At 42.4% G+C, this 25,805-nt stretch overlaps 3 protein-coding genes across 3 annotated transcripts in view; 2 read left to right on the top strand and 1 right to left on the bottom strand.

The window, feature by feature from the left end:
* ccdc92 (coiled-coil domain containing 92) overlaps positions 1-3,154 on the bottom strand; it is a 23,581-nt gene extending 20,427 nt beyond the window's left edge. Inside the window, exons 1-2 of the mRNA XM_062544181.1 lie at positions 3,129-3,154; positions 2,747-2,902 (exon numbers count right to left, since the gene is read on the bottom strand). The gene's annotated coding sequence lies outside the window, so the exon portion shown is untranslated. The remainder of the gene's footprint in view (positions 1-2,746; positions 2,903-3,128) is intronic.
* A 3,182-nt stretch (positions 3,155-6,336) lies between these two features.
* On the top strand, positions 6,337-10,934 carry LOC134089174 (tripartite motif-containing protein 16-like). The gene is made up of 6 exons (XM_062543522.1): positions 6,337-6,994; positions 7,597-7,692; positions 7,988-8,221; positions 9,119-9,290; positions 9,401-9,433; positions 9,694-10,934. The coding sequence occupies exons 1-6, from the start codon at positions 6,410-6,412 to the stop codon at positions 10,218-10,220; spliced, it is 1,647 nt and encodes a 548-aa protein (XP_062399506.1). The 5' UTR covers positions 6,337-6,409; the 3' UTR covers positions 10,221-10,934.
* Positions 10,935-15,772: 4,838 nt separating this feature from the next.
* On the top strand, positions 15,773-22,204 carry LOC134089175 (tripartite motif-containing protein 16-like). Its single transcript, XM_062543523.1, has 8 exons — positions 15,773-16,363; positions 17,305-17,400; positions 18,375-18,608; positions 20,061-20,232; positions 20,347-20,379; positions 20,491-20,550; positions 20,739-20,786; positions 21,018-22,204. The coding sequence occupies exons 1-8, from the start codon at positions 15,788-15,790 to the stop codon at positions 21,530-21,532; spliced, it is 1,734 nt and encodes a 577-aa protein (XP_062399507.1). The 5' UTR covers positions 15,773-15,787; the 3' UTR covers positions 21,533-22,204.
* The last annotated feature ends 3,601 nt before the right edge of the window (positions 22,205-25,805 follow it).

Genomic DNA, 25,805 nt, shown 5'->3' with positions numbered 1-25,805 from the left:
TGTGTGTGTGTGTGTGTGTGTGTGTGTGTTATACAGACTTGTGTGTAATATGTGTGTTACAAGTCTGTTATGTGTGTGAGTGTGTGTATGAGACATAGCATCATAATGTGTGTGTGTGTGTGGTGTGTGCACACCGCGCCTGTATGTGTGTGTGTGTGTGTGTGGTGTGTGTGTGTGTGTGCGTGTCCTAGCGTGCTGACTGGTCTCCCCCCCTTCACTCTAAGTGAGCAGAGTACTTCCTGTAATGGCATGGCAAGGCTTCCCAACACCAGCCCTGACATCAGCTCCGAGTGACCTCATGTATAATTAACACTCTTTCCTCCTCTCTCTCTCTCCCTCTCTCTCTCTATCTCTCTCTTTCTCTCTCTCTCTCTCTCACACACACACACACACACACACATTTTAACTACTTTATTTATGTCCTCAATTCATAATAAATGTACATAAGGACATAAATGTTACAGATACAGAACATTGCTAAGGCATGATCCACCAATGTGGGTCTGATGACAAGTCAAACAGCAGATGTATGGATACACACAAAACCTTCTTCTCCACACACACACACACACACACACACACACACACACACACACACACACACACATAGCACTGAACTGGTCTGATCTAGCACTAGCATGGCTATGTTTTAAGCCTGCTATAAAACTACCATGAATCATCTCACACCTCTCTCCGTCCGGATCCAACATGAATCTGATCTGGCTTTCAGTCATCATGATATCCTATGCATGGTGCCGGAAAAGTTCTAGAATAGGTCTAATATGCATGTGGCGTGGTTCTGGCTTGGACATGTCACATTACATTACATTTGTATCACATTTAGCAGACACTTTTTGTCCAAAGTGACTTATGTCAACTACATTACAAGGGATTACATTGTCATTACATTGTCCCCAGAACAACTTGGGCCTTGCTCAAGGGCACAACGGTGGAAGCCGGGAATTGAACCGACAACTTTCAGGCTGCTGCACGCTAGCCCAGCTCCTTAACCACTACACCACCACGCCCAACGTGGACCTGAGAGGTGTGAGTGGACCAGGGCAGAGGCTGACCCTTAACCCTTAACCCTCACCCCTGTGCCCCCACCCACCCCACCTGCCTCAGGCACTCTACAGAGCCCATCACCCACCGTGTGCATCCAGCCAGGGAAAAGCAATCACTCCCACAGATTGAAGCCCATTCAGGGAGAAGCAATCACTCACACGGGAGTGCATCTGCTACTCTCCCCAGTCCAGCCTCCGCCCTGCCCCACACACACCTCCCAGCCTCACCAGTCAGTCACCAATCACCAGTGATGGTGAAGACGACGGCCTAAGGGGTCTCACACACACACACACACACACACACACACACACACACACACACACACACACACACACACACACACACACACACAACCTCTATCTCTATCTCTCACATTCTCTTTCCCAATTTTTGCTCCACTCTGAATAGGCCAAAAAACAAAAACAACCAAAGAGCTGAAGCAGAGGCAAGCAGACACACACCACAGCCGCAATGTAGCCTATAGTATAGGACATTGATGAGAATTCGTGGGACGCAGAAAGGCACTGCAGACACCTAAACCTCGATGTGAGGAAACGCTAGAAACGTGTCAATGTGAGCTATACGCTTAATGGCCTATACCTTTACACATGACACACACGCATAACAGCAACGAGATTAATACGATTAAGCCCATAGCTACACACTATCCTAACTGCAGTTATTACTGTAGGCTACATGTCTGTGCCTGTGCACGTCAACCGAGCATCCAAATTGCTCCGAGGGTTATAGCCAAGTGGGCCGTAGCTGCATGAGATCAGGGGCTGTGCTTGTTTTTCAGTGGGCTACATTGCCAATCGACGACCATGATGACACTGAACCAGCATGCCGCGCCGACCCTGAAAACAGGAAGACTGTAAACAGCACCTGCATTGCGGACAGCGCACTAAAGCGTCGGCAGCCCCTGCTCACATCAATTCTCGAATACCGGTAATCAACAATATTCACAAGAGCTAGCCGACAATAACGCTCCGACAACAGACCTACGCGGGATATAGAGCGTAAACGTCAACAAACCTGGAAAAGGAAATCAAAACATGACACTGGGAAACAATTGCGTTAGTTAGCGGGGCTAGGCTACTCCTTCCACAGAGGACGCGCAGGGTGAACATTAGATAGATCATCTGAAAACGACACAGACAAATGTGCATTTACAACATTTACAATGGTAGGCCTATAATACAATGCGATAAATAATGACGATCCATTCAGTATGAAATGATCTGTCAGTGGCATTTAAATATTATGATGGAAAGTCAGAAAGCTGTGGTTGCCTTTACTGAATATCGCCACGGGATGCATGCTCACATTAATTTGAGGGCTTTAGGCCTAGCCTACTTCTAAGCATATCGAGAACGGAGCTGACAGCCAACGTTACAACCTAGCGTAATGAAGATGTCCAATAACGTTAACGGGCGAGTGTAAACAATCGAGACAGACAACGCATCACATAGGCTACTTGCAAATAACTTTGAGACACGAATCTAGATTGATATCATAAGATAGTACTAATGTCGTAACGTATAGACGCCAGAATGTGCTAACATAGTACATTGCGGTCTGATATCAATATAAAAGCTGACGTTATTCTCGACGAGAAGCAGGTGCATTGGACAGGATGATATAGGCAGCGAGCGAATGTTTGGCATGATTGCTCACTTACCTTACAATGTCACAGAGTGGACGAACTTCAGATCAGAGGTTTTTAAATGTTGTAGTGTGTCCGTTCTAGCACATTATGTCATATTCAAATGTGCAGCGCAGGCTGCTTGGTCTCTTGATCGGTAGGGAAGACCGTCGGTTCTGTCATCTCCCGGAGCTACGGGACAAAATAAAGCGATGCATCATGGGAAATCTAAGCCAATCATTAGAAGCAAATGGGCACTGAATGGCCATTTTGTGTGCCTATAACATGGTTCATACAGTATCTGAAGATTTATCTAACTAACTTTAAACTATGACAGACCTGTCATGTGAACGTTTAATTAACCACGATTTACTAAAAATTAAAAATACGCAATCAACACAAAACCGACAGACTACACCTGCAGTTTTGCAGCAGCATCTACTCAACAACAAAGTGTCACCATAGAAACCATCGCACAGCTCTTTCGCGAGCTTTCTCACGCCCTCTGGTGACACGATATGGAACGAAAATGTCCAAATAGACCACAAAACACTTTTGATCAAAAGGTGATTAAAGCCTATAAGTGAGTTTTTTTTTTTTAAGAGTAGCCTATGCCCTAGGCTAAGTGCCTTTCGCACAAGAGGGACCGTTCCTATAACCCCTTTTTTGCATTCGCAATAAATGGATTTGGGTTTTTCCTCTGACCGCAGTTCCTCTTTCAGCTCCTACGCTAGGGCAGTGTATTTTAAATGACCAATAGTGCGTTGACTGTTATGGTTATGGTTATTGTTATGGGCTTTGCCAGACGCCTTTGTCCAATACAAATAAAATCAATACAGTACATTTTAAAATGAACAATTTCAAAAGGTTGGTCAGAATAGCAATTCATTAAATAGCCTATTAGGCTACAGTTTTTTTTCCAATTGCTAAAACACAATTTTGAAAACTCACACATAATTTTGAAAATCCACACACAATTCACAAAACCACACCCCAAATTGGAAAATACCTTAATCTACCTAGCAAAATGAAGCACTGCAACCAAAACTACATATCGCATTATCAAAATCAAACTTTTGCACCACATGGGCCACATGGCACACTCATTCTCATGGCTCATTCACCAGATTTTTTCCTAAGCAACTACACTGTTGGGCATAACGAAAAACACTCTTATCCTTATGCTTTGCCAAAATACTAAAATAGTTAAAATTGTGAAAGTTCTTTACGTTCACATAAATATTTGCAGATACAGATGCATGCCGTTTAAACTTTTTTTTTTTCACCAAACAAGTCAGTGCAACATATGCACAGCAAGTATATTTACAGTTGACTCTCCCTTCCCATCTCATTCGCACTCTCCCTCTTCCTCCTCTCTCTCTGCAAACATGTTACTTTATGTCAGATGTTTGTGTCCTACGCAGAGAACCGTGTTCAGTTCATGCAAAAAGTGCCATTTTGAATTGCAAAATGGGTTTAAAGCTGAAAACTGTGTAGCCAAAGCTGGAGCTGGACATTTGGCTGGACATTTGGAGACTTGAGAGGATGTGTTGCTCTCTGTGAGTCAGTTTGAATAATTGTGCTATGAATGTCATTTTAGTGTGTTAGCAATTGGAAAAAACTGTAAGTAATTAGCCTATTACGTAATTAAATATCAATTCAAGCAACAACCTAATTCAAATAAACCATGAATATAAAGGAGATAGCAAATAAACAACAAGTCCATTCAATCAATGATATAACCACAACTAGATGCACTGCATTGTACACAATCTGACCACCACTCAGTTCTGCACATTCTCTCCACAAAAATGAATGATATTTGTCAACTCTCCTGTATATCCTATTTGTACTATTTATATATATCTCTGCAGCTCATGAGTGTGTGCATGTGTGAGTTTGCCTGTGTGTGTGTGTGTGTGTGTGTCTAGAGGATGTCAGGTTAATCATGCACATGAAATGTGGTGCAGTTCATCTAAAGATAAGGGCGATTACAGCAATATAATATTGCATATAATATATACTGTGGGAGAGTGGCTCTGGGGACCAAACGTTAAAGTCTACTGGGGCTACATGTTCTGTGTGTGTGTGTGTGTGTGTGTGTGTGTGTGTGTGTGTGTGTGTGTGTGTGTGTGTGTGTGTGTGTGTGTGTGTGTGTGTTTGGGCATGTGTCACTGTGTAAAGAATTGCTGAAAGGACTAAATTCCATATGCATACCAGTCACCGACACTAGATGGCAGTAGACAGTCTTTTAAAGATGGTGAAGTACTGTACGCACCTGAGCCATTGCCATCCACAGGGGAATCAATTTACAGTAATAATGCCAGAGAAGGATAAATAAACAAGATCAAATAGTAACAATCAAAACCAAGATGTATTTGATTCTTGCTCCATTTATTGAATTTGTAAAATAACAGTGCAATGCAAATGCAATGCATCACAGGTTTACAAAGGTGATTGTGATCAGGAATGGTGTATTCTGTGTTTAATGTCAGAGAAGCATCTTCCTCTCTGTTTGTCCTCATCAGAGAGAGAGAATGCGAGTCGGGAGGCTCAGCGAGACTGAGGCTTGAGCTGAGAGATGAGCGACGAGAAGGTGTTTACTCCTAATCCTTCTCTTCACCGTGTGTGATGATGTAGACCAGGTTCTTGTAGTCCAGGTTTCCCGCCACATCAGGAGGGAAGGCAGCAAACATCTGCTCCATCTACACCATCATGACCAACAAGCGAGATACACAACTTATACTTCACCCAGCATTCCTCCACAAACATCTGCTCCATCTACACATGACCAACAAGCCACATACACAACTTATACCTCACCCAGCATAGAGAATGGCATGGTTTCATTTCAGCTAGCCTAATAGCTGGTTTGATTTGCATTGAGAGATGATCTTATAGGCTACCCCATGCCAATCTCTAGGTATGGTAAAGGGTATGTGATGATGTGAGGCTACAGTATTTTCATTCCAAGGCCAAGGGAACTTCATCAGAATGCATAGCACCCTGAATCCATAAACTGGCCTAACAATCTGCCTGCCTCTAGGAATTTAACAAAGGAGTGTGTGTCCATATGCCCCCTGTTCTAAGGAAGAACATTTATTTATCTATGACACATTCATTCACAAAGATAAAATACATAGCCTATTTTCATTTTTTTTAATAAGACATTACTGTAAGATCAATATCCAAAAGATGTATTATTTTCTTATTTCAGCAACTTCAGCATGGATTCATAAACTTATGAGCACAACTGTATCACCAAGCATTCCTCCCCAAACAAACCCAAAGGACCAAGCTATGGAGAAACACACCCAGCATGGCATAGCAGGGCACACACACACACACACACTGTCTGCTGTCTCTCTGTGTGATTACAGTCCAATTATAATCAAATATCAGTGTAAACTACGGCCTCTCGGGGCTTATTGCTTAAATCTATCTCACACAGTAACTACACGTGATCACAGTGTGTTGAGTCCATTTCAGTTCATGCACTAAATATTAATCTGGTCCAACCGCCTTTTCCAGTTTCTCATTCAGAAACACAGGCATCTGATTGGCTACTCCCTCATCCCCGCCCTACCTGTCCACTTCCTGATAGTTCTGATGAAGCAAAACAGAAACTCAACTCAACTCTCACTCTGCTGCTGCTTCTCAGAGTGTCTGCTTGGTGTGTGTTTGTGTGTGAGGTAGAAAATGGCGGAGGCGATTTCTCAGGAGGAAGAGTCTTTCACATGTCCAGTGTGTCTGGATCTCCTGAAGGATCCAGTGGCTATTCCCTGTGGACATAATTTCTGTATGAGGTGCATTAAGGGCTGCTGGGATCAGGAGGATCAGAAAGGAGTCTACAGCTGCCCCCTGTGCAAACACACCTTCACTCCCAGACCTGTCCTCTACAAAAACCCTCTGATTGCTGAAATGGTGGAGAAATTTGGGAAGATCAGAATCCCGGCTGCCCCTCCTGCTTTATCTACTGCTGGAGCTGGAGATGTGGAGTGTGATGTCTGCACTGGGAGAAAACTCAAAGCTGTGAAGTCCTGTTTGGATTGTCTGTTGTCTTACTGTGAAACTCACTTCAAAGCTCACAATGAACTTAATCCAAGAAAACACTCAGTGATTGATGCCACAGGCCAGCTACGGGAGAGGATCTGTTCTGAACATCAGAAAGTTTTAGAAATATTTTGTCGTACTGATCAGATTTGTATCTGCTATCTGTGTACGATGGACGAACATAAAGGCCATGACACAGTCACAGCTGCTGCAGAATGGAAAAACAAACAGGTGAGTACTGGAGCTACACGTACAGCATGTCTTCATTTTATTTGAAAGATCTGATACACATTTAATGTGTTTGTATGATTAGAAGAACATTACTCCTTAAAGTACTGGTTTTCGTCAGACTCTCTCTCTTTTCAGAGAAGACACAAACCAGGAAATGATAGCAGGTACAAAGTGCAAAATGTATACAAATCTGTCAAACACTGACATGGCAGTATTGGCTGAATATGTGAATAAAAGATCAAATATGGGCTACAACATGGACCACTTGCTTATTGTCAGAGGTTATACTGACAACAAATTAATTGAATGCAAGACAACTAAAAGAACTGACCACATTACTCTGATACTGACGTCCCTGATCACTAAATGGAATGGGACCTACAGTAGTTACCTATCAGACCTGCTTCAGCAGTACCCACCTTCCAGACCTCTCAAGTCACAGGAGAAACACTTGTTGGTAAAACCCATGAGAACATGTGATTTTTATGGATTTTAATTAGTCCTCTATTATTCTTTTCATTAAATAAAACACATTGAAATGTAAAATACATTACATGTGCAATTTAAATAAACTTGCCTTACATCTGCGTTTTTATCAACAGAAGCACTTGGGGCAGACCCAGGGGAGATTCCAGCAGAGAATCCAGGAGAGAGAGAAGGAGCTGCAGGAGCTGAGGAAGGCTGTGGAGACTCTCAAGGTGAGTACTTTTTATTCAGTTGCTTAATGATACAAATGCTGAAGTCATGTTGAATAATGGACACTCAGAACAGTATATTAGTGTTCTTTCAGAAATAAGTATAATTTGAATGTTCTAGTACGCTGCAAAGTCTGAGGTATAAATGCTGAATCTTGGAGGGTGAGAATTCTAAATTAGCAGTAATAAATTCGGGCCAGAGCCCAATGAGTAACTACCTCTACAGCACATGGCACTATGAAACACTTCACCTCCCTCTGTGTGTCTCCTGCCCTCCTCTTTGTGTGTCTCCTAACAGAGCTCTGCACAGACAGCAGTGGAGGACAGTGAGAGGATGTTCACTGAGATGATCCGCTCCATTGAGAGAAGGCGCTCTGAGGTGACAGAGCTGATCAGAGCTCAGGAGAAGGCTGAGGTGAGTCGGGCTGAAGGACTCCTGAAGAGACTGGAGCAGGAGATTGCTGAGCTGAAGAGGAGAGATGCTGAACTGGAGCAGCTTTCACACACGGAGGATCACATCCATTTCCTCAAGGTACATTTGATCTGCACTCCTACAGTAAAACTGAAATTTAATGTACAGTAAAAAATAATAAAGAGTATTGCATTCATAGCTTTCTGTGGAATATATGACATATACCCAAACACCAACAGTGTGGAATACAAATCTGTATGTGAGCTGTATGATGTGTGATGAGGTATCTAACATGTACACACACACACACACACACACACACACACACACACACACACACACACATACACACGTCCACGTACACGTCCACGTACACACACACACACACTTCACAGAAACTTCATTAGTGAAGGCGGCCAGAATTTCAAGCGGTCAAGAGGGCAGACTCTCTGGCAGGTAGGCAGGTGGTCAGAGGAAAATAGGAGGGATTTTAATGTTTGATTCTATCCATGTAACAAAGAATACTGAACAATCTAAATATTACAAATCAATCAATCAATAAATAAATAAATTAACAATAATGAGTTACAACTTACCCCACAGAGTTCCATGGAATCTCTTTAAATCTCCACCAATGTGCAGAATGGGGTCACTATAGACACGGTCTCCTTAGCTTCCTTAACTCCTTAACTTCAACTAACTACACCGGGTGTCATAGGCAATGACAAAACAGTTCAAGGTGATTTACTTTCACCATTGACTGACAAGGGGGTTACAATAGAAAACATAGTCTAAAAAAAGCCAAACTTACACCAATAATGTTCGAATGACTAAATAAAAATCCACGGATATTCATCGTGAAAGTCGCTGCCTATAGGACTCTTTGTTACTGTACATCTTGTGCTGTATTCACTGCTGTGCTTTATATGCTTTTGACTAGACCAGGGTTTTCTTGGTCAGTGAAGTAATGATTTTTAGTGGGCCTTGACTGAATATTCAGCTTGTTTCTCTCTGCAGAATGTTGTGTCAGTCACTGCTGCTCCTTGCAGTACAGTTTCAACCAGCATGACCTTCAACCAAAGTTTCTCTTTTGAGGCTGTGAAGAAATCTGTCTCTGCAGTGAAGGTGCAGTTAGAGAAGAAACTGGAAGGCATCTTCAAGCAGGAAGTAGCCAAGATATCTGCAGCAGGTTGGACAAAAGTTCTTGAATGGATGCAATGATGAGCTACTTTTATAAGACACTGTTATGTTCAAACAGTTATGGATTCATTTGACTCTGTGTTCTGTGTCTCTCAACAGTGGCACATATTGAGATCCTCCAGTCTTCAGAATGTGAGTGCCATTAGGAGTACACACAACATAAAATACTGAAGCAAGATGTGTGCGTTCACTAATGGGATAAATGCAGTGACCAAATTCCATGTATACGCAAGTACTGTATACTTGGCCAAGAAGCCTGATTTACACATTTACACACACCACAGACACACACACACACACACACACACACACACACACACACACACACACACACACACAGTGTCATACTCAAATACAAGTCTAAGTTCATCCTGTATTCTCTTCTCCATCAGACTCCTGTCACTTCACACTGGATCCAAACACAGCACACAGAAACCTCCATCTGTCTGAGGGGAACAGGAGGGTGGAGTGGATAGCTGAGCTCCAGTCATATCCTGATCATCCAGAGAGATTTGAGTGTCATCAGGTGCTGTGTAGAGAGGGTGTGTCTGGATGCTGCTACTGGGAGGTGGAGTGGAGTGGACAGTGGGCTTATATAGCAGTCTCATATAAAAGCATCAGCAGGAAAGGAGCGGGTGCTGAGTGTGGGTTTGGATGGAATGATCAGTCCTGGAGTCTGGAACGCTACAGCTCCAGCTCCAGGTCCAGCTCTTTTTTCTGGCACAACAGTAAAGGGACTAAACTCCCTCTAGTGGCCAGCTCCAGAATAGGAGTGCATGTGGATCACAGGGCAGGAACACTGTCCTTCTACAGCATCTCTGACACAATGACCCTCCTGCACAAAGTCCACACCACATTCACTCACACACTCTACCCTGGGTTTTGCATAGGCCCTGGATCATCAGTGAAGCTGTTGTGACCCACACTGTATACAGCAGGACAGAAATGTAAAGACCCCAGATACAGATAGCTGCTGACCAGATATTAGATCAGACACGTGTCTGGTGGTGGGGCATTACGTGATGTTGACTAGAATAGTTACGAGATTGTACTCAGGAGATTAAAAAAGGTGTTTGATGTGTGATGAAATGTAAACTTTATTGCAACATGACTCTTATATGGCTGTCCCAAAACAAGTTTGTAAAATCACCATATGTATGGGATCTTATCAGCCTAGAAATCTAGACGTACCCTAGCGGGAACATTTTTTTTTTGCTTAGCGGGATGGTCTAGGGTCGCACCGTTAAGGCCAAGCTTGCATTCGATACCAGGCCAGCCTATCCAATCAGAACACTCTATCTGTGTATGGAGTCCTTGAGCCCGCCTAAGCTCACCTTCGGCTTCCGATATTGACGCCAGGGGGCTTGACCATGCGTCCTCGTTCGACGAGTTGGGTGTGAGACCGTGTTGCAACAACCATAGAGAACAACGAAAGATGGATGAGGCTAACGAAGCGTGCTCGTTTGAATCGGCTTTGGAAGAGTTAGACTTGGGCTTTTCTTTGAAGGTTGAGCAGAAAACACTCTAGTCATTCGTTTTAAAGAAGGATGTATTTGCCGTTTTGCTGACCGGCAATGATTGGTCATAAGTGCTGGCCTATTACGTGCAGAGTAGTTTGAAAGACACCGTTTCATGCCCCACAGGCTTCAGTTCTGTGAATGGTCCGACTCCAGACTATACATATCTGTATAGTTTGGCTTGCCAGGCTACAGTAGGATCTTATGGTGGATGTTAAATTTACATTTTTTATTTTGATAAAAAGAACACTTAATCACTACTGTTGATGGAGTGTATTTCATGTGAGTGATGTAGTCAATTCAATAATCCATGTCTGTTTATCAAACCTTTTATAGTTGTTATGAATAATTTTCACCAAGATCAGAGACATTCTCTTTTCTGATTGGCTGTTGGGTGGCTATTATTTCTGAATAACGGAACACCAATGACACAGAATATATCTAGTAAAAAAGTTTGATTACTGTTCCATATCAATGCTCATTGAATTGTAAATGACGGTTAGAAGCAGCAATGATGCAATGTGATCAACTGTAAACAAACTAACAAATTGGTCACCGTTATCACGGATAATGCCATTCCGGACCAAATCCAGATGGTCACCCTAGTTGTGGCTGTGATAAGAAATGCTGTGTGTGTGCACGTGTTTGAGCTACAGTATGTGCCACCAATCACCAACCCTAGATGGCAGTGAAGTACACACCTGAGCTATTGTCATCCACTCGGACATTGATTTAATAATGGCAGAGAATGATAAACAAAAAAAGAAGAAATAGAAACAATGAAAACAAAGAATCATTTGATTCTGGCTCCATTTATTGAATTTGTAAAATAACAGTGCAATGCAAATGCAATGCATTAAAGGTTTAGAAAGGTGATTGTGATCAGGAATGGTGTGTTCTGTGTTTAATGTCAGAGAAGCATCTTCCTCTCTGTTTGTCCTCATCAGAGAGAGAGAATGATAGTCGGGAGGCTCAGTGAGACTGAGGCGTGAGATGAGAGATGAGCGACGAGAAGGTGTTTACTCCTAATCCTTCTCTTCACCGTGTGTGATGATGTAGACCAGGTTCTTGTAGTCCAGGTTTCCCGCCACATCAGGAGGCATCTACACACGACCAACAAGCCAGATACACAACTTATACTTCACCCAGCATTCCTCCACAAACATCTGCTCCATCTAGGCTACACATGACCAACAAGCCAGATACACAACTTATACTTCACCCAGCATTCCTCCACAAACATCTGCTCCATCTACACATGACCAACAAGCCAGATACACAACTTATACTTCACCCTAGCCTGACCAGTCACATCAAGATGTAGGGTCTGGGAACTCACCGTAAGCAGGCCTCAATTGGAGGGGTGGGATAAACAGTTGTCTTTCAAATTCCCTCTCCACAATAGGATAACGCTAAAACTAATCATCGTCTTGTTTTGAAGTAGCAGGATGCGTAACCTTCCCTCTCCACGCAATAGGATAACGCTAAATGAATCATTTTCTTGTTTTCAAACAGCAGGATGCGTTACCGTCACAACTTCTGGTCGCACGTCAGTCACCATTATGTTAAGCCCGCCCACCGACTCTATACACGCTGTGATTGAGCCGTCCGTCTCAGTTTCTCAGCTCCTAAGTTCAATGGATCGTGCATAGACTGCCCCGCTAGCCAAATTACATTTGCTGCTGCTAGGGGAGTCTAACTTCACCCAGCATTCCTCCACAAACATCTGCTCCACATGACCAACAAGCCAGATACACAACTTACCTCACCATTCCTCCATTAACATCTGCTCCATCTACACATGACCAACAAGCCAGATACACAACTTATACTTCACCCAGCATTCCTCCACAAACATCTGCTCCATCTACACATGACCAACAAGCCAGATACACAATATACTTCACCCAGCATTCCTCCACAAACATCTGCTCCATCTAAACACGACCAACAAGCCAGATACACAACTTATACTTCACCCAGCATTCCTCCACAAACATCTGCTCCATCTACACATGACCAACAAGCCAGATACACAATGTACTTCACCCAGCATTCCTCACACAGTCAAGCCCACTTGGCTCAAAGTAGAGCTGACAGTTGGAAGATGCCAGTAAGTGAGATGCCAACCAAGTGTGATGCATATCAGTGTGTGTAAGTGTAACGCAGAAAGGTAAAATGTAACCATCAGCCCACCAATTAGCCCTGCACGGTCCATCGTAACAGCTCCACCTAGAGGCGACACAGACAACAGCAGCAGTAGACAAAGCAGGCAAGATCGCCTACGCACAGCCAAGACAGAGAGACACACCCAGCTAGCCTGGCACGCCCTCCCAGTGACGTAGCATAACACCTTCGGCATTGCTGTCGCTGGTCTGGCCAACTGCTCATCGGGCAGGATTTCTGAATTCCGCAAAACTGCGGAACTGCCCCCTTTGGTCGAGAACCAATCAACTTTGAGCAGCTCCAACGGCTCTGGGTAGAGCCGTGTTCAAGGCAGAGGAAAGAGTGTTGTTATTGGTTTAAACTCGGCAAACCCTTTTCTGACATCGACCAGTAGCAAATCGAAGCACTTAAAGGAGGCGGGTCAACCAAGCGCTTGGAGAAACCGTTTAGCACAGGCTCTTGGTCAGACTAAAGTCTCGCAGAGCCTTGAAAGTCGATGGCAATCAGGCTAACACCCAGCATGGCATAGCCAGGTGAGACACACACTCATACATACACACACACACACACACACACACACACACACACAGTAGTCATCAGCAAGAAATGGGTCCTCCTCTTTAAATTAACAATCTGGACATACTTTGGAGAGTTTTTCTTAACAAAAAATGTGCAAAATGTTATACAGCATATGCCTATACAAAACCATTTTACATCAATTTTTTTAATTTCAGTGAGCAAATTGACATGACAGGTAGGTTTTGGAAAACATTACCAGGAGTCTGCATATTCAGTAAATGCCTAATTGAAATGAACATTTTCAAACTAGTACTAGTAACAAAGTACAGCTGTACCCCAACCCCTGAAATTACTTTCAATAGCAGAGTGTCTAGTGTTATTTTATGTGTTAAAGAGACCCTATGCAACTTTTTCATAGTCATAATATCGCTTAGAAATCGTTGTTTTCCTTGACTGACCAGTTTTATCGAAAAAAGTAACATTTCCTCCTGCCCCCAGTGTCCCTATCCCCTATTGCAACCTTGCAGTTTGTTCAGGAGACGATCGCTCCTTGTTTACATCTGGAAGTTTGAGACGCATAAGGAAAAAGAAGAACCACGCTTGCAATTGATATATATATATATATACAGTATATATATATATATAAATATACACGCTAAAGCTGTAGGGGAAGCTCTGCAGAGAAATATGCAAGCATAAGACGAGCGAAAACTAAAAGCGAAACCGAAACTGGAGATGAAATCGCCAATCCTGCATAGTTTCTCTTTAAAATAAAAAGAGGTGCTGCTGGAAAGCTTACTGAGAGCTGTGCAGCATACAGTGTTGGGGGTAACGAGTTACAAAGTAACGAATTACTGTAATTTCATTACTGTTCAGAGAGTAACGTAGGAATGTAACGCATTACAGTTCAAATTTCAGTAGCTTCATTACAGTTCCTAATCTACAGTAACACTCATTACTGAGTTACCCACGTTTTTGAGTAGCCTATTGTAAAAATGTTGACTAATAAAACGACTAGTAGACTCCATTAATTCTCTCTCCTTGGCTCTAGGTTAAATGAGACGGAGCTACTAGCACATGCGTACTGCAGCGGAGATCGTTAAGACGAGAGATGGAAAGGAATGCATAGTGTGTGTGTGTGTGTGTGTGTGTGTGTGTGTGTGTTGATGGTCCTGCTGTATATATCTGCTGCGGAGATCGGTTAGAGTGAGAAAGCGAAAGCAAATGGAAGAGAAGCTATGGAGGAACTGAAAATATTCAAATTTTTTCCAGTTTGTTGTACACAAGGGAAAGAATATTTCAGTTAGGTGCAAGATATGTCTACGCGAGAAATTGCTCTCCACTGCAGTGCTGTCGATGAGTAATTTGTCTAAGCACGTTACAAGACAGCACAGCAATACCAAGAATAGGCTGTCTTGTTTGTGCATGCATTTTTTGCATACAGGATTAGTACGAGTGGGGGGAAAAAAGTAAAGTAAAAGTAGAGTAGTGAGTTACTTTTTAATGTTAGGAATGAGTAAAGTAATCCAATTACAGTTCAAAGCAGTAACTAAAGTAAAGTAACCAGTTACTTTTTTTTAGAAACTTACCCAACACTGGCAGCATATCACATCACCACTAGGTCATCAGTATAAATCCAGATGTCTCTGCTGTTAGTGCAGTTCAATCATCAGTGAAGTTATTCTGGAACGCTGGCCTACTTTCTCTTGTATTGGGGACACAGCACACCAGTAAATGTGTACACCATTCAAACTATCATAACACACTTGTGCTGAAAGCCCCCCTTGCCTGTGCACTGAGAGGAAAAGGGGAGGCAGGGGGACACAGTCAGTCATACAGGGGGTCATAACATCAACTATCCCCCAATATAAGTCTTGTCATATCTTAGATCAGCATGTTATTACATTAGGGCCTTGATTCACCTCATATACAAAACAATCTGTGTGTCTGAATCTCTCTCTGCTGTCTCTCTGAATAAAGTAAAATGAAACACACTGGTCTGCTGCCGACACACAGAATATATCTTATATATATATAGCTGCGTCTTATAGCACAGTGTTTTGAGTCCACTTCAGTTCATGCCCTCCATATCGATCTGATCCAACCAGCTTGTCCAGTCTCTGCTCAGAAACACAGGCATCTGATTGGCTACTCCCTCATCCCCATTCCGTCCTACCTGTCCTCCTCCTGATATTCTGATGAAGCAAAACAGAAACTCAACTCAACTCTCACTTTGCTGCTGTTTCTCAGAGTGTGTGCTTGGTGTGTGTGTGTGAGCTAGAAAATGGCGGAGGCAATTTCTCAGGAGGAAGAGTCTTTCACATGTCCAGTGTGTCTGGATCTGCTGAAGGATCCAGTGACTATTCCCTGTGGACATAATTTCTGTATGAGGTGCATTAAGGGCTGCTGGGATCAGGAGGATCAGAAAGGAGTCTACAGCTGCCCCCTGTGCAAACACACCTTCACTCCCAGACCTGTCCTCTACGAAAACCCTCTGATTGCTGAAATGGTGGAGAGGAAGACCAGAATCCCGGCTGCCCCTCCTGTTCTATCTGCTGGAGCTGGAGATGTGGAGTGTGACGTCTGCACTGAGAAAAAACTCAAAGCTGTGAAGTCCTGTTTGGTTTGTCTGAAGTCTTACTGTAAAACTCACTTCAAAACTCACAATGAACTTCATTCAGGAGAACACTCAGTGATTGATGCCACAGGCCAGCTACAGAAGAGGATCTGCTCTGAACACAAGAAAGTTTTAGAAATATTTTGTCGTACTGATCAGATTTGTATCTGCTATCTGTGTATGATGGACGAACATAAAGGCCACGACACAGTCACAGCTGCTGCAGAATGGAAACACAAACAGGTGAGTAGACCTGGGGCTACACGTATGTCTTCATTTTATTTAATGTGTTTGTATAAGTACAAGACATGTACTCCTTAAAGTCTGTTTTCGGCATGCTCTCTGTCTTTTTAGAAAATACCTGAAGCAGGAAATAGCAGTTACCAAGTGCAAAATGTATAAATCTGTCAAACATTGTCATGGTAGTCTCACCTGAATGATAAAGCACAAAAGATCAAATATTATACATGCAGTCTCTGAGCCACTTGCTTATTGTCAGAGGTTATACTGACAACAAATTCATTGAATGCATTAGACAACTAAAAGACCTGACCACATTTATCCAATACTTAAGTCCTAAATGGAATGAGACCTAGTTACCTATCAGACCTGCTTCAGCAGCTGCCACCTTCCAGACCTATCAAGTCACAGGAGAAACACTTGTTGGTAAAACCTGTGGGAACTAAACATGGTGAAGCAGCTTTCAGCTGCTATGAACAGATATGGAATCAACTGCCAGTTTCTAGACTGAAGACCAAGCTTTTCTCAGATGCTCTCTGCTAACTGATCAAATACAGTTAATATTAATCAGATTGTTTTAAACTATTTCCATTTAATGATTTTATGCAGTGTAAAGCACATTGAAATGTGAAATGTATGAAATGTGCAATATAATCAAAGGAATTGTGGGATTTCGGCCAAAACTGGTACTGCAATCACTTTCAAAATAATGTACAGCAGTGTATCCCCCCTTCCCCTTCCCCCTGAGTCGAAGTTGCCAGCTAGACTGCAGGATCCAACAGGAACAGCGTCTCAGCATAATGGCAGAGAAACACTCTGATAATGCATAAATCATAAATGTATGATTTCTTGATGTCTAGCGACATATTAGGGTCATTTTATGATTAATAGAAATACATTTATTACATACAGCTCCTTTAAACTTGCCCTACGTTTTATCACAGAAACAGTTGGGGCAGACCCAGAGGAGATTCCAGCAGAGAATCCAGGAGAGAGAGAAGGAGCTGCAGGAGCTGAGGAAGGCTGTGGAGACTCTAAAGGTGAGTACTGACCAGAGGAGAAGACAACAGCTGGTTTCAGCTCTCAAAATAATGTTATCATGTATTATGGCAGCTTTGTTTATCTGCTATAACTAGATTACAGGTATCCGGTTGTTTGCCAAAACAAACTCCCTCTCTATTATATTGCTTAATGATACACATTTTGAATTCTTGATGAATATTTGACACACATTCAGTACTACTGGCATAGTAGTATTGGAGTTCTATCAGATATTAATATATAATTTGAATGTTCCATGAGTAAGTACACTGCAAAAACTGTAGTGTAAATGTAGGCTGGGTGAACCCTGCCTGAACTTCCGGTGAACTTGGATTTCGCCGACAGCTCAGGCTGGAAACCTGCACATCTGTCTCCTCTGTTCCCTGCTAGAACCTTTGGCTCCAATCAGAAACTAGCTAATCCAAAAGACGCACCAAATTGTTTGTCTTATTGGTTGAAGGACTAACCAAGCGTACAGAGTCATTTGAACGATACCCATTGATCACGCCTCTTGTGCAGTAGAAACAAAGCGCAGCCTCCCCATACTAATGTTCAGTCTTAAAAGATTGAGTTTAGTGTGGTAATAGCCAGACTAGTGTAAATGCTGATTCTAAAACGGATAGTTCCAGTCCTTGATTGTGATTGGCTGAATCACAATGCCATTGTAAATATCACGATACACACCTTGACCGCATTTCGTTCTATAGTTATGTGCTACCAGAGAGGGTTAGCTGTTCAATTATATACACTATAAACCACGGCCTCTTGGGGCTTATTGCTTAAATAATGCATGAAAATTGTACATTTGCAGTATTCTAATTCCACCCTTGGGCCAGATTGTTGAGCCCAGTGAGTAACTGTGCCTCTGCTGCCATCTCTACAGCACACACAGAACCACTGACACCATGAAACACTTTGAGCTTCACCTCCCTCTGTATGTCTCCTGCCCTCCTCTTTGTGTGTCTCCTAACAGAGCTCTGCACAGACAGCAGTGGAGGACAGTGAGAGGATCTTCACTGAGATGATCCGCTCCATTGAGAGAAGGCGCTCTGAGGTGACAGAGCTGATCAGAGCTCAGGAGAAGGCTGAGGTGAGTCGGGCTGAAGGACTCCTGAAGAGACTGGAGCAGGAGATTGCTGATCTGAAGAGGAGAGATGCTGAACTGGAGCAGCTTTCACACACAGAGGATCACATCCATTCCCTTAAGGTATATTTGATCTGCACTACTGAACCTGAAATCAAATGTAAAGAATAGGAGTATAGGTGAGAGCTTTCTGTGAAATATATAAGTATTTTGATTCTGAGGGAAATTTGCGGTATTTCTCAAAGTCAAGAGTGCATCTTTTGATAGAATGCTTTCTTTCAAGTCGGGTGCTAGAGAGACAAGGCTACACACCTTCCCAGTACCCTCCCCAGCCGTCAAGATCACATACAATGGAACAGCCTAGCGAGTGTGGAAGTGCACGCCGGTTCCAGCTGTGCGCTTCATTTGAACCGTGGAAATTGTGCTGCTTTTACAGGAGTTCCGACAACTGTGCAGCTGCACTTTCCTCTAAATAGACTTTTTTGAGTAGCCTACTGTATTTCCACATTCGACTTGGTCTTCACATATCACAATCCGTAGTTTATAATTATGTTATGTTGTGTCAATGGAAAATTATACCGGTAATTGGCAATGGCAACGGTAATGGTAGCCTTGTTAAACTTATACAAAGTTTGCATTGGGCGAAGGTCAGAGATAGATTAACAACAAAAGTATATCACAACTTATTCATACACATTGACATATGCATTTTATGATGATGCATAATAACTTGGTATAAATGCCGGAGCAAATATACGATGATGACATTAACAAAACACTTGAGAAATCGTATTTGGCCTACATTAACACACACTGCTTCTTTGCATCCATCTATGCATCCTCCGAAATTCTCAGAACGAAGGACTCAGTACTTGAATTTTAAAGTATCCTTTACTTTGGAACAGTGCTTGACGAGATTTGATGACGTAACGTCCTTGAAAAAGTGGCTTGGAAGGACCAATCCTTGACTTTGAGAAACACCCTTGGTCTCTGCATTTATCCCAATCCATGAATTAGTGAACACACACAGCACACGGTGAGGTGAAGCACACACTAACCCGGAGCAGTGAGCTGCCTTCATACAGCAGCGCTCGGGGAGCAGTGAGGGGTTAGCTGTCTTGCTCAAGGGCACTTCAGCCGTTGATGTGGGCATGGGAGAGCAGTGCTCAACCACTCCCCCCACCCACATTTTTCCTATTGGTCAGGTATTGAACCAGCAACCCTTCGGTTACAAGCCCGAAGCCCTAACCAGTAGGCCATGTCTGCATATGTCATATCACGGCTGATATGACATATGTCCAAATACCAGCAGTGTGGAATATGAATCTGTATTTGTCCTGAATGATGTGTGATGAAGTATCAAACAGATAGTATTGTTTTACATGCAGTATGTACAGTATGTATCTAACTTGAACACACACTTAAACACAATAATGCTTAAAAACACACACACACACACACACACACACACACACTGCAGAATGTTTTGTCAGTCACTTGTGCTCATGGCAGAAAAAAAATCTGCTTGCATGACATTCACATTAAACACGTCCAACTTTTATAAATTATTTGTAGAATATTCCATCATTCCGAGACCCTCTTCGCTCTAAAGACTTACCCAGCATGACCTTCAACCAAAATGTCTCTTTTGAGGCTGTGAAGGAATCTGTCTCTGCCATGAAGGTGCAGCTGGAGGAGAAACTGGAAGGCATCTTCAAGCAGGAAGTAGCCAAGATATCTGCAGCAGGTTAGACACACCTCTAGAATGGAAGCAATGATGAGCTACTTCTATAAGTGTTATGTGTTATGTTCAAACAGTTATGGATTCATTTGACTCTGTATGTTCTGTGTCTCTCAACAGTGGAACTCATCGAGATCATCCAGTCTTTAGAATGTGAGTGTCATTAGGAGTAGGCTACACACAACATAAAATACTGAAGCAAGATGTGTGTTTTGTTTGTTCTGTTGATCCTGGGTGAATGAGTGTCTCTGTGTTGGTTCCCAGATACTGATCCTGAACTCCCAGTCAAAAGAACAAAGAGTAAGAAGAAAATGCCACCAACCAGTAAGTCTTTACTCACTGATTCTAAAAGCCCCTAAGGATTTTGGCTGGCATTCTGAACGCAGCCTTACAATCTCCACTGATGTGATTTAAAAATGAGTGTGAGTAAAAATGTGTCATTGATATATATTCTCTTTATACAAATGCAACAAAATGTTTTATTGCTAGTAAAATGATATTTTCTGTTTCAGTGTCTGGTGTTTTTCCTGAACCAGTGACCAGAGAGGAATTCTTGCAGTGTAAGTTGGACACACACACACACACACACACACACACACACACTTACACATATAGAATTGCACATAGTAACACACACACACACACACACACACACACACACACACACACGCACACACACACGCACGCACGCACGCACGCACGCACGCACGCACGCACACACACACACACACACACACAATGTCATACTCAAACACAAGTCTGAGTTCATCCTGTTTTCTCTTCTCTATCAGACTCCTGTCACTTCACACTGGATCCAAACACAGCACACAGAAACCTCCATCTGTCTGAGGGGAACAGGAGGGTGGAGAGGAGAGATGAGCGCCAGTCATATCCTGATCATCCAGAGAGATTTGATAAGTGGGAACAGGTGCTGTGTAGAGAGGGTGTGTCTGGACGCTGCTACTTGGAGGTTGAGTGGAGTGGGGTGGTTCATATAGCAGTCTCATATAAAAGCATCAGCAGGAAAGGAGGGGGTGATGAGTGTGGGTTTGGATATAATGATCAGTCCTGGAGTCTGCACGGCTACAGAGTTGACTCTTCTTTCTGGCACAATAATAAACAGACTACACTCCCTCTAGTGGCCAGTTCCAGAATAGGAGTGTATGTGGATCACAGGGCAGGAACTCTGGCTTTCTACAGCATCTCTGACACAATGACCCTCCTGCATAAAGTCCAGATCACATTCACTCAAACACTCTACCCTGGGTTTTGGATACTAACTGGATCATCAGTGAAGCTGGTATAACCCACACCGTATACAGTAGGACATAAATGTAAAGACCCCAGATACAGATACTGACCAGATATTAGATCAGACACGTGTCTGGTGGTGGGGCACTACGTGATTGACTAGACTAGAAGACGTGATTGACTAGACGGCTAGACTAGATGTGATCAGAGCTTGTACTCAGGATACTAAAAAAATGTTTTATGTAGGCCCTACTGTATGATGCAATGTAAACTACTTGTTGCAACATGACTGATATGTCCAAGAAAAGACTTGCATACCAAATTCACCATATGTATTAGCCTGGGTGTTCCTAACACTAACTGAAACTAATACCCAAATTTTCGCCTGATGTCGGCGACCAATTACAGAACAGGGGAGAAAGCAAGACATGATGAGCTATGCACAGACACATTTGATAGACATCCGTGACGCCCAATGAACGGATCTGGGCATTTTTTCATATACGAGAAAATGAACGTCTGGTTGCCAGACCATGTCTCATTTGAGAAGTGGTAGGCGCTAGCCAGGCTACGTATGTATGGGATCTTATGTTAAATTTGTATGTATGGGATATATATGGGTTCTTATGTTTAAAAAAGCAGACATAATCACTACTGTCAATATGTCATTTGTGTGATTAATGTAATCAATTCAATAGTCCATGTTTGTTTATTAAACCTTGTTCTGAGTCTCTCACCAAGACAGTTTGTGAAATACTCTTTCATGATTGGCTGTTGGGTGGCTATTAATTAATGGGACACTTATGATGTAGAGCTAATAAAACCATTAAATCAATGTTAAAGGGAAACTATGCAGGTTTGGCAATTTCTTCGCCGGTTTCGCTATCGTTTCTTCATTTTCGCATGTGAGATGAGAGATGAGCGACATGAAGGTGTTTACTTCTAATCCTTCTCTTCACCGTGTGTGATGATGTAGACCAGATTCTTGTAGTCCAGGGCCCGTATTCACAAAGATTTGTTTTATCTTAGTACTAAGAGTTCTCCTAAATCGCACTAAAATATTTTAGCTTCTCGTTATTCACAAAGCCTCTCAGACCAACTTTTAGTAAGGAGAAACGACAACTCCTTAACTAAAAGTGAGTCTTCGTTGCTGTGGTTGAAGTCATTACTCATGCACGAGCTTGATTAAAGTGGCCACCTTGATCATCTGATGATTATAATGCGGAAATGATTGCAAAAACCTCCCTGGCAAAAAAGCTATTTCAGGGGGACCAGTATATAATGATACATTTTCAGCGAACACAATCAATTGCGATCACAATCGCAATAATTGCGATCACAAAAATTGCAATTCAAAATGGCACTTTTTGAATGCACTGAACACGGTTCTCTGCATAAGACACAAAAATCTGAAGTAACATGTTTGCAGTTTCAAAACAATGACATACAAAATGACGCACAAGCTAATTGACTAATACGTGTGCCATTTAGCCAAACACCTCAATTTATACTTTATTTTATGCTTTTTATGCTTTATTTATGCTTTATGTATACCATTTCAATCAGGAATAAGCACTATGAAAAGACCACAGGTAAGGTACAGTACAGTATATGGCAAGGCAAGGCAACTTTATTTATATAGCACATTTTGTCCAGTAGGGCAACCCAATGTGGTGCACAAAGATAAAAACAATATAGTAAAACCAGAACAACAAGCAACTTATTTACAGAAATGGAAGACATTGCAGAGAGAGGTGAGGGTGAGAATGAGAGGGGAAGGGAGAGTTCAATGTAAATATACTTGTCTTGCTGTGCATATGTTGCACTGACTTGTTTGGTGCAAAAAAAAAGTTTCAACAGCATGCATCTATAGCTGCAAATATGTATGTGCACTAGGGTGGTCCTTATTTAACCTTTTTGCAAAATGTTAGTATCTTAACCTCTTAAACTGTTCCTTTTAACTTCAAAATTAGAAATATGCAAAAAGTTTGACAAAAATATAAATATTTAGAGGTAGCACAATCATGTGGAAGATAGGATAGATAAGATTGCCTAGGAATATTTCTGTATTTTACACTTCAAGCCCGTTTGACTAATTCTGTTAGATTTATCTGCAGCCTTTGATACGGTTAACCATGACATTCTCCTTTCTACACTATATGAACTGGGAATTTCTGGGAAAGCTCTTGACTGGTTCAAATCTTACCTTAAAGGGCGTTCTTTCAGCGTGTCTTGGCAGGGACAGATATCAAAGTCTCATGACCTCACTACAGGAGTCCCTCAAGGATCAGTATTAGGGCCCCTCCTTTTCTCTATTTACACCACTTCTTTAGGTAGGATTATTCGCTCTCATGGATTTGAATATCATTGCTATGCGGACGACACTCAATTTTTCCTATCCTTCCCACCTGAGGACTCTAGTGTTTCCCATCGGATCTCTGCATGCCTGAAGGATATTTCAATCTGGATGAAGGATCAGCACCTTCAGCTTAATCTTTCAAAAACTGAGCTCTTGGTGTTTCCAGCAAAAACAGCCATTCCCCAACAGATGAACATCCAGCTTGACTCATCCTCATTGACTCCAACTAGATCGGCACGTAACTTGGGTGTCATAATTGATGACCAACTTACTTTCTCTGAGCATGTTGCCTCAATTGCAAAGTCATGTCGGTACACCCTGTACAACATTAGGAAGATCAGACCTTATCTGACACAAGATTCCACTCAGCTTCTTGTACAGGCAATGGTTATCTCCAAGCTGGACTACTGCAATTCCCTGTTAGCTGGCCTACCTGCTTGCGTATTAAGACCACTACAGTTGATTCAGAATGCTGCAGCACGACTGGTCTTCAATCAGCCAAAGAGGACACATGTAACCCCTCTCCTAGTTACTCTCCACTGGCTCCCTATAGTAGCCAGAATTAAATTTAAATCTCTCACTCTGGCCTATAGGACACTGACTGGATCTGCTCCTAGCTACTTCAGTTCTTTGATCAAGATGTACATTCCCAACTGCCCATTGCGATCTTCTGAGGAGCGTCTGTTATGTCGACAAACCATTCATGCTAGGTCAAACTGTAGATCCTATTCTTCAGTGGTTCCGTGTTGGTGGAATGAGTTGCCCAGTGCTCTCCGTTCCAGCAACAGTTTTGGATCTTTCAAGAGGGGTCTTAAGGCATATTTGTTTAATATGCACTTAGTCTTTTGAGCGTTTGTTGTGTTATGGTTTGTATAATAGTATTGTTTTATTATAATTTGTCCATTGTTAGAATTTGACATTTATTCTGCTATTGTCCTTAAATTTAGCCATACCATACTATAGTTATTGTTATTATTTAATTAACTGAGTGACTTATTTGATTGCAATTCTCATTTCATTGTTTTATTTCTCATTAGGTTAGTGCTTAATTGATTGTTTATTGATACTATTGCTATTCTCCCTTTTTGTAATTGTTCACTGTTATTTAATTTGTATTGTTATTTATTTGTATGTCGCTTTGGACAAAGGCGTCTGCTAAATAACCATAACCATATCCATAACCATAACCAAATACCGAAATATTCCTTTAAAAGGGCTGTGCTACAGCAATGTCAGGTTGTTCTTGTGTGTGGACGACTTGCTGCTAATAAACGGCAGAGAGATGCATGTCGTTTGATGACAATGCTAATGAACAGACTGAACTCCCTCTAGTGGCCAGCTACACACACACACACACACACACACACACACACACACACACACACACACACACACACACACACACACACATACACAGACATACACACTTACACACATATACACATAGACACACACACACACACCCAAGGGGACTTCACATTGCATGCGGCATGTGCTTTGTTCACTGCTCTCACACCCACCTGCAGACACACACACATAAGCGCGCACGCACACACACACACACTCAAGGGGTCTTCACATTGCATGTGGCATGTCTGCTCTCACACCCACCTACACACACACGCACACGCACACGCACACGCACACGCACACGCACACGCACACACACACACACACACGCACACACGCACACACGCACTAAACCCACTGGTTTAACTCATTATGTCTGCAGCCGTTGAGGAAACGGCCCTGACGGAATATTCAGAAGGCCTGTTTCACCTTTTGTGTGTTACTCTGCAGAATGTTGTGTCAGACACTGCTGCTCCTTGCAGTATAGTTCCAACAAGCTACAGTACTTTTTCAATAATTATGCCAATAAAAAAGATGAAAAGAAACTTCATCAGTGAAGGCAGAATTTCAAGCGGGCAGCAGGCCAGACTCTCATTCTCTCCGCAAATATCAATCACGC

This window comes from Sardina pilchardus, chromosome 8 (genome assembly GCF_963854185.1).
Source record: "Sardina pilchardus chromosome 8, fSarPil1.1, whole genome shotgun sequence".
Classification (NCBI taxonomy): Eukaryota; Metazoa; Chordata; class Actinopteri; order Clupeiformes; family Clupeidae; genus Sardina; species Sardina pilchardus.
The sequence above is the reverse complement of the archived record's forward strand: the minus strand, read 5'-3'. Positions and strand labels throughout refer to the sequence as shown.